This window comes from Lonchura striata, chromosome 6 (genome assembly GCF_046129695.1).
Source record: "Lonchura striata isolate bLonStr1 chromosome 6, bLonStr1.mat, whole genome shotgun sequence".
Lineage (NCBI taxonomy): Eukaryota > Metazoa > Chordata > Aves > Passeriformes > Estrildidae > Lonchura > Lonchura striata.
Window position 1 is genome coordinate 52,903,723 of NC_134608.1, and position 13,546 is coordinate 52,917,268.

Here is a 13,546-nt window from a genome sequence, read left to right on the forward strand (position 1 = left end):
TAACCGCAGCAGAAGGAGACCCATCACCCCACTTGTGAAATCAACTGTTGCCAGCCTAGTACAACCAGAGGAGATATGAATGCGAAGCTCTCAAGAAAAGTATAAAAAAGTGACTGAAGAGAGGGAGGGGTGTCAGCCCTTGGGGAGCGTGGACTCCCTTAGCTACACCCAGCGCTGTTTGCTTGTTATAGCTTGCTATAATTAATAAAATTATTAATTGATCTTAAAAGGCTGAATCGAATTATTTGCCTCAATTTATAACACAGCCAGCAAAGATTGTTCCCAAATGCCTTCCCCTGACTTGACAGGGTTGTGTTTCTCCAAGCCCCAATGCTGTTTCAGTGGTGCTGTGTGCCTTTGCCTGCTGTGAGCAGCTTTGTGCTGCAGCTCAGTGAAGTCAAACTCAGTGTTTATTTGTGTGTGATAAAAGTCTCTGTAAATTACTCTCAACTGCTCCCCCTCTGGAATGGCTGCATCCCTGGATTGTGACTAACTTGGGTATGCTCCTGCAGCAGTTCTCTGGAGAGGACAGAGCTGAGAGCCCTAAGCAAAGGGAGAAAAGGTCCATCAAAGTCAGGGCAGTGCTCACAGCATGGATCTGTCCTTCTTTTTGCAGTTTTCATGACTGAGGAACAGAAACAAGGAAAACAGGCTCTGTTTCTTTGTTCTCTCCCTCTCTCTCCTCACAACTCCCCTCACATGCTCTGTGTGCAAAGGACCCATGTCCCTGAGCAGCATTCCTGGGCAGCTGCCACCCCCTTCTTTACAAATAAAGGGCAAAGAGCAGCCAGGTGCACAGGGGTCTTTAGGAAGTGCCCATCCCTGACTGCATCTCCCTGAGCTTGCTGTAGTTCTCTTGCCTGTTATCAGCTGCACTGAAGAGACATCCATGGCCTGGAGTTATTCTAGGAAAGTCACCCTATTTAATTTGTTCAAAATTTATGTTCACAGATGCTCAATTTCTGACAGAAGAATTAAGGACCTGGGGACACTTAAATGGTGAGTAGCTGACATGCTGGGATTTGGCCTGCGTGCCACTAAACCCATGCATTAATTTTGGTTTTCTTTGTTACAGGTGGGGCCTTACACAGTGGCTGAGGTGGACTTGTTTTGCATTCAATAGAGTCTCATGTTGCCACTCATCCAAAAGTTAAGAGGGGGTCTATGATCTGGAGATGGGATGATAATAGTGTAGGGGATTGGAAATTCCTGGGAGAGATTTAAATACCAGCACAGAGGAAAAGGGATGCCCACTGAGAGGCCTCTTAGGACAGCTAAAGGGAGCTGGCTCTTCTTTTGATTGCAGTACTGAGCAGTTCCAGTCAATGTTTAAATGAGCTTGTGTGCTCCTGTTAACAAGCAGTGTTTTCACCTTGAAATTTGATATGGTTTTTTTTTCTTTAGGTTTTTTTTTTTCCCACAACTGAATAATCCCTTTCATGAATAGTCCATGTTGTTCTACACAGCTGCTTTGGTTATGGGTCAGAGAGAGAGAAGGGAAATGACTTTTTATGATCTTGAAATTTTTACAGACAGAAATGGGATGTCATCTTGCTCCTCCCCAAAGCACTGCAGGCATATGGGAGTAGGTCAGTGCTGGCACAATTGTCTGAGAAATGACAGCATTTAAGAGGTATAAGTGTTAATAACAACTCTTTGTCTCTTGGTCGCAAAGATTCAGTCCTGCAGTCCCAGGCTGAGGATGTAAAAAAGGAACTTCTGTTATTCATGGAAAACTTTCTGCTATTCCTGGTGCAGACTTTAAAATTTTTCTATGGTTTACTGTCCAGTATCTGTACATAGAGAATGGCTGATTTGAGGTAAAAATTGAGATAATCAGTAGTGCATAAATAGGGAAAACGTCAGGAGTGAACTTGAGGTGGCCTTTAGTGAAGAGCATGAATATTTTGAAGTAAACTGTGGCAATCAGTAGTGCACAGGTAGGGAAAGCTTTGAGATAAAATCGGAGGTAATGTTTAAGGAAGAGAATGAACATACTTGAGGTAAAAATCAGGCAATCAGTAGTGAACAGAGAGGAGAAACAATTACAGGTAAAACTGGAGATAATCTCCAGAGTAGGGAATTAATACTTTCTTGCAAAAATGAGGAACTCAGAAGCTGCACAGCCAGGCACGGAAGCTATTCCACACAGATTAAACTGTCATGAGCCAGGGCACTCTGGGGCATCCTGGAGGACCTGCAGAGAGGAGGAAAGAGACACAGTTACAACTCTGACCCTGCTCCCGGCTTTCCCATGGGCCATGAACACCATTTCATCCTGATCCTGAGAGCTCCAAGGAAATTAACCACTGAGCATACCATGTTCCTGACACTCCTGGCCTGGAACCGCAGCCCAGCAGCTTTCTGTGGGAGCCTGAATTACTTGTGTAGGTCAGTTCCCCCTCAATTCTTGCAGTCTGGGCAGTTCCAGGACATGTCCGATCCCTTCCCTAGGCTGCTGCCACAGATGGAATCTGCACTCTCAGCTCCAGCCCTCACCCACTGCCACACTCACCCCACTGCTCCTGGCCAGGGGAGCTGAACTAAAACCTGGACACTTAAATTTTAAGGGAAACAACCTCAACCTCACTAACTTGAGAGTAAAAAGGAATGCCTGTATTTACACATATCCAGGAAAAACAGTCCTCCAGGAAAGCTCTGATTGGCTGCTCCCGGGGCGCGGCGGGGGGAAGGAGAGCGGCTCTGATTGGCTGCTCCCGGGGCGGGGCCGTGGGAGGAAGAGCGGCTTTGATTGGCTGCTCCAGGGGCGCGGCGGGGGGAAGGAGAGCAGCTCTGATTGGCTGCTCCCGGGACGGGGCGGTGGGAAGGAGAGCGGCTCTGATTGGCTGCTCCCGGTCGCCCTGGCGACCCTGACGCCGCCATTGTCCCCAGCAGAGCTTGTCCGGGGCTCTGCCGGCCCCGGGGACTCCCGGCCACGGGGTCTCCGGTCCTCAGAACCACCCGGGGGTCTTCCCCGCGGCCGGCACGGCGCCCGACCCGCCCTCAAGCCGCCCGTCCCTCATGGCCGCCGGCGCCGCAAGATGGCGGCGGGCTGGCCGTGAGGGGAGGGAGGCGGCCGTGAGGGGAGGCTCGGAGCCGCGGCACTGCTGCCCCGCTGCAGAAGCGCAGCGCTCTGCGGTCCCTCCCCTGCCGTCGTGCAAGGTTCGAAATGTCGGGCACAGCTCCAGCTGCTGAGAGAGCCCCCGGCCCAGCAGGGCAGCTGTTTTGGGCTCTTCGTTTGCCTAAACTCTATTTCGGCTGTAGAGGAGCTGATCTTGTTAGTGTGGTCCTACTTGGAAATTGAACTCCTCAAAACATCTACAAAAGGCATTATCAGTTATTTCAACTGAGTAACTTAATTATTGGGGGAAAGAAAAAACAAAACTTTTGCCTTCTGAAACTGAGGACAGCTCTTGGCTGGAATTGGAGAATCTGTGTAACAGGCCCTGAGTCAAGAGTTTATGCTGTTCCCTCTTTTTATATTGTTCCACCTAGGATGGCTTCCACAGTCATTCCCCTTCCAGATGGGCACAAATGTGCTTTTGTACAGCCTTGTCATGCTTAGCCCGTATTTAAAACACAGCTATCCAGGCCATAACACCCTTCGTGTTGAATGTCAGCCCCCAAACCCAAGAGGAAATGTGTGGTTTCAGACATTTTGCTGAGTTTCTGAGACTGTCAGTGACAAACCATTATGAAAACACAGTGAAAGAGACGGAGATGGATTTATAAGTATAACTTAACTATTTTAATAACTCTTGTACAGTGCATGGTTATATCATTGTCTCCTTTGCTCAGTTACATCACGTACAGTACTTTATAGCAGTGTCTGCAGGCAGTACAAACAGATCAGGTGCACAGCTCAGTCGCATGGAAATTTGTAAAAGTGACCTCTGCAGTAAGGTCTGCTGAGACATCTGTTTTAGGAAGTGCTGCTGTGGCTCCCAGTTTTAGAGAGCTGTCATGTACACTCCTGTTAAAATCCCAGGTAACTGTAATTCCCTGTGATTTGCTTTCTTGTACACCCCAGGACTAGAAGGTGGGGTGTTTCCTAGCTCAACATTTGTTTTTATTTTCATTGTAGAAATTTTTCACCTCCTGTGCTTGCCATCCTACTCTTTTCCACCTTAATCCAGAGCCAGGGCTTCTCAGGAGGATTGTCCTCTTCATCCCTCCCTGACAAGGTGAGTGCCCTTCTCAGATCCCAGCAAGGCTGTGACTAAACCCAGGATCCCCCCCCCTGCCTGCACCCTAATTCTGCTGGTGCCAGCAGTGTCCTCTTTCAAATGAAGAAAACAGATTATCCATTGGAGACACTTAACAATAAAGCCAAAACTGAGGTGCACTGGTGCACTCGGATATAGACACGAGTTCCCCAGATGCTGTGTTAAAGCTTTTTCCATTAAATGTACAAGGACAGACACAAATTTGGGCAAAGACTCAGCACCTGCTGAGAGAGAAAACCCAACTGTCCCTGGCTGTGGCAGCTCTGGAGCTGTGTTTGCTTCACTGCTTTGCAATCAGGTTGGTCTGTCAGTTATAGAGATAGAAAAGCAACGTGCCAAACTTGCTGTGGACAGGAACTATGCTGCTTGCTTGAGTTTTGAAATTGTGAGTAAATTTTGGAAGTATAATCACTAATTCTGCTCTAGGGAGAGAGATTTTCCTCACCCCCTATTTACAGATTGTTATATACAAATGCACATATCTTCATGAAGGACAACAGGAAGTCAAGAGCAACATCCTGCATTAAATTAGATTTTTTTTTTTCTTGTGCCCATTTATTTGGAGTTAAACCTGCCTTTCCCAGTGTGCTTTAGAGTTTCAGCTATTTGGGAATCATTTCAGCTGACTTTTTACAGTGGAAACATGAAGGTGGGGATGAGTGACCAACACCCTGGGAAGGGCTGTGGGTGTGCCTGGGATGGGAGCAAATGGTCAGGGCTTATCCTCTCCTGGTCTGAGGCCGGGTTTGGCAGCACCACAACATTCCAGTGGAGGATCAGCGGCCCAGGGAAGGGCTGCACAGCTGCCCTGAGCCCAGGCCTGTGCATCAGCAGCAGTGGGCAGGTGGAACTCACCCATGTCCACATTCAAATCCCTTTGTGTGTCACTCCTGCTCATTTCTAGGCACTGAGAGCTCATTTCAGCTGCTCAGAGACAGCACTAACTGGTCTGTGGATTTAAGGAAGCAGCCAGACTTTGGGAATGTGTGTTACCATTCCAGCCTTGTCCAATGAGGGGACACAGGGGGACAGGAGGGGACAGGGAGTTGTCATCGAGCCTGTGCTCTTGGGCTGCAGGGGACACCTGTAATGAGGAGGAAATGGAAATGGGGCTGCCTTAGGTCACTCCCCATCCCTGAAGTGTCCAAGGCCAGGCTGGACAGGATTTGAAAAACTCGGCCTTGTGAAAGGTGTCCCTGCCCACAATGGGGGATGGAACAGGATGAACTTTAATGGCCTTTCCTTAAACCCAAACCCCTGCAGGGTTCCAAAGCCTTATTCCCGTGGTGCAGGCTCCAGGCCTTGGGGCTTGCCTCTCCTGACTGTGTGCCACACCTGCTCTGCCAGCAAGGGGTGGGAGCAGGGACAGCCCTCGGAGAAAAGCTTTGGTGGTCTTTGAATGCAGCCTTGTTGTACATCCAGCCCCATGTGAATCCTGCTCTGATTGCATGCATGGAAAATTTCAGTATAAAATATATAGTTATAAAAAGAATACTTCATGCAAAATTAAAACACCTTTCCCAGCGGGAGATGGTCTCATTGTCAACCCTTCCCAACAGTGTTCAAGGAATTGTCACTCTGATGGCAGCTGGACCCCAAGGGGAGCTCTGCTGCCTCCGGCCTGGGCCGGGAATCATTGCTTTTATTCCCTTTTTTGCTGCACTACTTAGGGCTAAAAGCTGAAATAAAGCAGAGAGACTTTAATTAGCAGAATCAATCCTTTCCTGGCGGCGCTTCATGATTTCTTGGAGCTCCGACTCTCCTCTGCTTTTCTGGAATGAAAACAAAACAGGAAGTTTGGATTTGAATTTCAAGCTGTAGTTAAATGACAGCTATAATGAATGCTGTAGAGTAGAGCTAGTATCAAAGGGATAGGTGATTATCAGTAAAAAGCAGATTAATTAGTGGAAACAGGGGGATCTTATGGATTTGGGGCCATTTAGCTTAAAAGACACTTCAGAATTCTTACATGTATTTTATTGATTGTGTAGGTTTGGTTGCATTTCCCCCCCCCAACTGTGTTTCTTAAAATGCTTTTTTAATGATCTATATGATACTGCTGGCACAGCCCCCCATTCCATCAGGAATTATCCAGAAAAACACTTACCTCCAGCTGGTTTTTCTCCACCGTGATCTTGCTGTACACTCTGTTTCCCTCATCACCACACACCTTCTTCAGCTCCTCTCTGTTGAGGGAGAAGAGCTGAGCTCCAGTGAGGATGCCCAGGTGCTCCACGGTCCTGGGGAGACACAAAGTGGGGAGAGGATGGTTGTGCTGCAGGTGGCCCCATGCCAGACGTGAGGAGTGGGAGATGAGAGGCTGGGAGCTGCACTGGGATCATATCACAGGGCCCTGGGGCTGTGCCAGGGTGGCAGCTGTGATTCCAGTAGCATTTCAGGCCATGGGTTTTGTTTGTTGATTATTTTTCTTGAATGAAATGTTTCTAGGAAAGAATGGGAGTGAATTTGGGCTCTGAACATCCTGGTTATAGAGCCTGGATTTAATAGGGTTGAAATCTAATTTACAACACAGGCTTTGTAAGTAAATCCCAGTGACTTGTCCCAGGTGAGATGGTGCCAGCAGCCTCCCCAGCTCCTTCTCCAGGGAAGGACGAGCATTTCATGTGGCAATAGAGCAAATCTTACTCTTTGCTGAATGACTTGGCCTCCAGCCAGGCTTTGACTTCTTCAGTGCTGGATTCAAAGGTGAGGGGCACAAAAACTTGCTGAGGTTTTTCCACTTTGAAATTCCTGTGGGGAGGCTGAATTTTATTGTTTGTGATCTTCTTTAGCAGCTCGTCATTCAGCTCATCCATTTGGTGAATAAGTTCTATAGAAACAGGGAGGAAATGAAATAAAATCTTCAGTCAAAAATCCCATTAAATGTGTTTGTGGGGAAATTGGAAGGAAAATGGGGGCATGGATCAGCATTTTATTTGAATTCAGCCCAGAAAAGTGGTTCCCATTTTCCTGTGCCCCTGTGCTGACATTTATTTTCCTCCCATCACCCCTTGGTTGTTGCCTGATGTGGAAGGACAGATGTGTGAGAATCTGCAATTGGAGAGTTGGGATTGAAACCCTTTCAGTGCTCTCTGCTACTTCTAATCAGTGATTTCCTGATCCCAGGGCTGCAGGTTTTGCTCCACAGCGGAACAGAAGTAGCAGGAAGCACAAACTGGGAGCAAGGAACACGCTCATAATTAAATGAGCTTGAAGGTCCCTTCCATCCCAGGCCATCCTGTGATTCTGGGAAAACTCCAGTGACACTTCACCCAGTGTCACTTTCCCTGTGAAACTCCTGAGGATTGTGGAGAATAACTCGGTGTTAGGAACAGATTCGTGCCCTTGTATTGCGGGGCTTTCCAATGTCCCAAAAGGGCTCCTGCTTCCAAGAGTGGACAGGGTGAGATAAGCGGTGAGGAGAGCGGGGCCCCTGGTCTCTCTCCTTCTCTGTGACCCCCCACAACATGTACAGGGTGAAGGAGGGATGTGGATCTCCTGTTTGGCCGGGAATTCTGTGGAACTACAGAAAGGAACCAGCCAGGCAGGCACTGCGTGTGTGGCAGGATATGAGCAAAAGGAAAGGAGAGAAAGGGATTGACTTGAGCTCTTCCTTAGACACACTTAAGTGTTTTGAAAGACAAAGGAAATTCTCTCCTTGGGAGGAAGAGGAGGAAGGAGGAAAGAGGAATGGAGTGATCACTTATTACCCTGCTCATCCCAGGCTGCCTGAGAACCTGGGAGGTGTTACAAGCTCCAGGGCTGCTGTCTTGACTCTTGTCCTACCTGCAATGGCCTCCAGATCTGGTGCTTTTCTATTTCTGATCACTGAAGGGTGAAGGGGAGCCCCTGGGGTAGGGCTGGTCCCGGAGCACCCGAACCCAGGGGACCCCAGCGTGGGACAGAGTGGGACACACACTTACGTTCTTTGGCGTCATGTGGAGAGTTGCGTGATAACATCTCACTGCCCCACTTATCCCCTGCGTAGCTGGCAGGCAGCTTGTGAGTTGGACTGGATGGGCCATAGCCCCTGGGGCTCAGGTCTCCTTTGTACCTCTGGTTAGACTGGTTAGAAAGGGGGAAGGAAAAAAAAAGTAGTAATTTTTTTCTGCCATTTTTCATTTTCATTTGAGGGACAAACTGCTGCATTGTCCTAGTGCTGATGTGGGGCTGATGAGAAGAAGTGGTGGAACTGCATGGAAGAAGTTAATTTCTGGCAATGAAGAACCCAAGGCAAAGTCTGAAGTTTGTGTGAGGGAATTCCTAGACATGCTAAATGTGTTCAATCCCATTGGAAGGCAAAGCCTCGCTGCTCCATAGGTGGGATGTGAAGCATGACCACTGCCAAGGGCCTGGAGCAGACTGGAAGTTTTTTGACATTTCGATTAAACTAGCAAGGATTTATCCAGAAGCCTGTTGGGCCCCCTTTGTCTTTGTCCAAACTCTGCAATACCAAAATAGGGAAGCAATTCCATGCTTCCCTAGGGTGTTTAGAACACTCCAGCTCCACATTTCTGTAGTGCAAGTTGCAGTATTAATTCTCACTTAGATGGTGTTTCCATCTGCCTCCACTCGAGTGATGTGTTCCTGCTGCTGAACTAACTGGGCTGAGGGAAGAGTCCATCTTTAATTTAACCCCCAAGAAAAATTTTGACATGGAAAAATTTGGAAAACAGGAGGCTGCTGCACAAATGGGAAGGATAGGCCTTATTTGAGAAAGCAATCATGGAAAAATGGGAGTTTTATCATAGGAGACTCAGGAATCTCCTGATTTTTTCTACTTCTGAGGGTTCATCCTGACTTGTGCATAGTATCCTAAGAAATCCAGGGAGGTCTGATGACAAGATTATTCCCAGAGGCAGATTATGCCCTGCAGCTGGTACCAGTCAGGTACCACCTGGCTACAGACCTGTTCAAGCTCTTCCAGTTTCACCACATCCAAGATATTGTATGGAACGTAACCAGCCTGCCCACTCCGGTTGAGCAACTTCCACCATTGCTTATTATCTTCCAACACCTGAGAGAGGGACAAAAATAAATCTGCTAGTGGGAACATGGGATTTCAGGCATACACAACCAGTATATAGTGGGGATGGACCATCCAGAAGGTGAAGTTGCCAGAAGGACATCACTGAGGCCAGGAGCTCTGATTAGATCTGCTGCTCTCAGATGTAATCTAGGATTGAAACTTTTTCTAGAAGGCATCAATTTATCGTAAGGATGAAGAGGAGTGTGTCTCTGGGTGCTGAAGAATTCATAGTTGCTATGTAATGTCCCTGTTTCTCCAGATATTTTTTTTCCAATGACTGAGTTTCTGTTGTCTTTTTGTGTTAAAATAAGTAAATTAATTTTTAAAAATATACATTTTGCACAGAAACCTTTTCTCCAGACCACAGATCAGTACTAGCCCATGTCCCACATTCTCCAGCTGCAGGAACAGAAAGGTAATGAAAAATATGTTTTTCAGGGTAAACAATTCCTTGTGGAGGGGGAAGTGGAAATAAGGAACACAGACCCAGCAGGGGATGAGCAGGGCACGACAGGGAGTTGTTTCCTCCCTCCTCACTGAGGTTAAGATGGGACCGATGTGTTTGAGCTGAGGAAGTGACAGAGCCCAGCACCAGCAGCCTGTTCCAGCCTTGGATTTGAGCAAAGCTCCGTGTCACTGCTGAGACAGCACCAGGGAAAATGGGGTTGGTGCTTGCTGGTATCCTGAGCTCTCTCCTGCCCCTGAGAAGGGGAGGGGACACACCTTTCCCAGGAGTGGTCACGTACCTCCAGGATTTCATCCTTCAGCACTGACAGCTCATTGGCGTTTCGCGCAGTGAAATCGTAGCGGATTTTGGCAAATCTCCTGGGCACGGCTGCTCCCTGGGCCTCAAAATTCCTGCAGGAGAGAAAAACTGGAGGTTTAGTGGAGGCCCATCCAATTACAAGGCCAAGAAAATGGAAACTGGAGAAATTATCCTAGTATTTTCCCTGTTCCACACTGCATCTCTACCACTTGATGTTCCTACCAGGACCAATGACAGGGTAAATGAGAAAAATAAGTTATTTTGCTGGTACAATTAGATTTAAAGTCTTTTGCTGTGGATTTGAATTCTTGTAGTAAAGCTTATAAATATTTTAGATTAGATTAGAACACAAAACCATGAAAAAACAGTCAGGCCTGAGGGTTTTTTTCCCAGACTCGTGCTGGTAACAGAAAAGTGGATGGTCAGCTGAAACCTTGACTCAAATACCTGCAAAGTGATGTGTCAAGTCACAGCAGAAGATTCATGTGGAAGTCTGGAAGATTTTGGTGACACTCAGAGATATGACAATTTTCAAGGTGTGAGCTTATGTAAACAAGGAAGCAGATGGAGCCTCTAAACTCCAAACTAAAAGTACTTTGATGAAGATTTTGTACCAAGGAGTAACAGGTGATGGAAAATGAGCATTGGAGCTGTTGAAAGGTAGAAGAGTCATCTTTCTCTTGGGAAAAAACCTGAGGCAAAAGGGTGGCCTGGTTGGTTCTGGGTTTGAAAGTGAACTTTCCAAGACTTCTGAAGAAAGGGGAGGTGTTTTTCTCCATTTTCTAGAATTCTGTCTCATTAAGAGTTGTCAGAACCTGGCACCCTGTCAGCTCCCCCAGGGAGAGGTGGGCAGGACTGGAATATATTGTTTTATTCAGCCTCTATTAAGTGGTTTTGCATTTGGTTGTGTCCAAAGCCAAGGGGGAGCTGCTGTCTCCAGTGAAACAAAGCTCCTTCCTCAGCTGAAATGTTTTCCAGTAGCACTGGGAGCTCAGGCTACTCTTCCCTGGCCCTGTGTTTCCAGCAGGACAAGGTTTGTGTGTGCCCTTCCCTTAGGGCAGATTCCCCCTGTAGGCAGCTTCTGTCTGTGCAACCTCTGGTCGCTTTGGGATGAATGGAGAGATCCTCAAGGATGTCCAGAGGAGGCTAGGAAGGACAAGGAAGTGCTCCAAGGGCCTGGAGCATTACACAGACAGGCTGGGAGACCTGTAAATGTTCAACCTGGTGAAGAAAAACTTCCAGGGAGCCCTTAGAGCCCTTTCCACTGCCTAAAGGGGCTCCAGGAGAGCTGGAGAGGGACTCTGGGGTAAAGGCTGGAGTGACAGGACAAGGGGGAATGGCTTCCCACTGTCAGAGGGTGGGTTTAGATGGTATATTGGGAAGAAATCCTTCCCTGTGAGGGTGGGGCAGCCCTGGCACAGGTTGCCCAGAAAAGCTGTGGCTGCCCCATCCTAGGAAGTGTCCAAGGCCAGGTTGGACAGAGCCTGGAGCAACCTGAGATAGTGGAAGGTGGCCCTGACCCTGGCAGGGGGTTGGAACTGGGTAATCTTTAAGGTCATGTCCCACCCAGTCCACTCTGTAATTTCATGATTCCAACATCTCCACACATTGGAGAGCCAAAGCACAGTGCAGCATCTTTGGCACTTGATCCTTAAGGTCACTTTGGTGAGCTAATGTCAGGAAACAAGACCTATGGATGGACTGATGAAGTCAGTCAATATTTTTGTCTCCTATGGTGGAAAACACCTGGGATTCCTTTCCTTGCAGAGCTGCTGGGGGTTAAACAGCAGACAGTGCTTACAGGAATAATCCTTCAGCTGATCTTTATTTTCTCTTGGTGATTATTAATAGTGGCAGGGAGTTGTCTCCAGGATGCCCAAACTTCCTAGTATCACCATATGTGTCCCTGTGTGTTCATGAGGTTCCAAGGCAAGAGCTGAAGCTCCGAGGGTGCAGATCCATTACCTATTTCCATGTGGAGTGACATTCTGTTTGAAGGCATCCCCAGGCTGTGTCTGCTCAGCCGTCTGGCCACGCTTGAGTGAGGAGTTCCGGTAAGGATATCCGTTGGCCGAGGAGAGCTGGAAAGACAGATATGGAGTCAGTGTTACTGGGAAAGGGGAAAACTGAAGAAAAGGAGAGGGATAGTGGGAGATGAGTCATGGCTGGCAGCTTTTGGTCAAGATGTTCTTCAGGAAAGCCTGTGTCCCTGGAGCTTGGTGACATTGTAGGGTCCTGTTTCCTTGAAATGGGAGAGGCTGATTATTGCTTCCCTTTTCCAGCCTCATTTGCTTTCTGTGTTTAACTGGAGTGACCAGATTCAAATGAATTTTGAGCCAACTACTTGTTGAATACCACCACACCCCCCGCAGCTCCACCTCTCTGGAAAAAGGGGAGGGAGAGAGATGAGAGGATCCACAGGGACACAGGACTAACCTCCTCTTGCAAGTGTCCGATGTCTATTTCCCAGGGAGCTCCACGGAAGATTTCTGTGGGTGGTTCCCAACCGTTGCGGAATTTGGGGATGTAGGTGGGGATGTTCGCATCTCGGGGCCACTCAGCTCTAGGACACAAAGTGGGAATATCAGGTGACATTCACAATGAATGTGTCTTTGAGAACACCCTCTCAAAGGAGAAGCAGGAGCATCAGGGCATCCAAGCATTCCCCTCTGCCTTGGGAGCCTGGGGAAATGGCAGTTCTGTCCTCACCTGGATCTGGTCCATGTTTCCCCCAGGGAATCCCAGAGGTTAATCTCTTTGGGTGTCAGGTGTCCTCTCAGGAAATCAGTGGCATCTTTAGAAAGCAGTGGGCTGAGGACAGACCGGGCCAGCTCGGGGCCACCACAGCTATTGACAATCTGGGTCACACACAAACCACACAAAGAGGAGAGAACTTGTGAGAAATGGTCAAAATGTCAAACCAGGGACACACAGAGGAGCAGGAATCAAAGACAAAGTTGATCCTTGGATCAGCTCAGTCACCTCAAGAAACATCAACCTAAGTCTTTGAAGGAGACTGGACAGTTCAGAGGAACATGAATTTTTTTTTAGGTAGGAGTCAAAGCAAGATCTGATCTCTAAGTGAGCTGTTCCTACAGACAAGTGAAGTGTCACAAGCTGACACTTCAAAAAATGGAAAGTATCTTGTTGTTCCTGTGTCCTTTCTGGCTCCTTTTCCAAGTTGGGATTTCTGCTTCCAAGCATTTTCAGTGCAAATACTGAGCTGTATTTGCCTGAAGGTGAGACCAGACAGATTCCCAGTGGGAACCACAGTTCACCGCCCCTTTTGTTCACAGTAATGCTTTATTGATTGGATGGAAAGATTGGTATTTGCTGGGGTTCTTGTATTTACTTCAAGCTACAAACCGGATCAGAGGCCAGGAACAACCAGCATCACTTCTGGAAGTTCCTGAGAAAGCTGTGGCCAAGCATGAGCAGTTTTCTAATCCTTCTGCACATTCTGTCTGCTTGTAAGCCTGAAGTAGAAATAAAAAAGGAGTTCCCAGTGAGACCTGGGAATAAGAT

The 13,546-nt window shown here is 47.8% G+C and overlaps 1 protein-coding gene across 1 annotated transcript in view; it reads right to left on the bottom strand.

Moving 5' to 3' along the window:
- Positions 1–3,721: 3,721 nt before the first annotated feature.
- The window catches only part of EPS8L2 (EPS8 signaling adaptor L2), a 48,949-nt gene continuing 39,124 nt past the window's right edge, over positions 3,722–13,546 (bottom strand). Inside the window, exons 13-21 of the mRNA XM_021556027.2 lie at positions 12,731–12,879; positions 12,458–12,584; positions 11,987–12,102; positions 10,002–10,113; positions 9,136–9,243; positions 8,150–8,291; positions 6,873–7,056; positions 6,334–6,466; positions 3,722–5,998 (exon numbers count right to left, since the gene is read on the bottom strand). Coding sequence (XP_021411702.2) covers positions 5,927–5,998; positions 6,334–6,466; positions 6,873–7,056; positions 8,150–8,291; positions 9,136–9,243; positions 10,002–10,113; positions 11,987–12,102; positions 12,458–12,584; positions 12,731–12,879 — 1,143 coding nt within the window. The 3' untranslated portion in view covers positions 3,722–5,926. The remainder of the gene's footprint in view (positions 5,999–6,333; positions 6,467–6,872; positions 7,057–8,149; positions 8,292–9,135; positions 9,244–10,001; positions 10,114–11,986; positions 12,103–12,457; positions 12,585–12,730; positions 12,880–13,546) is intronic.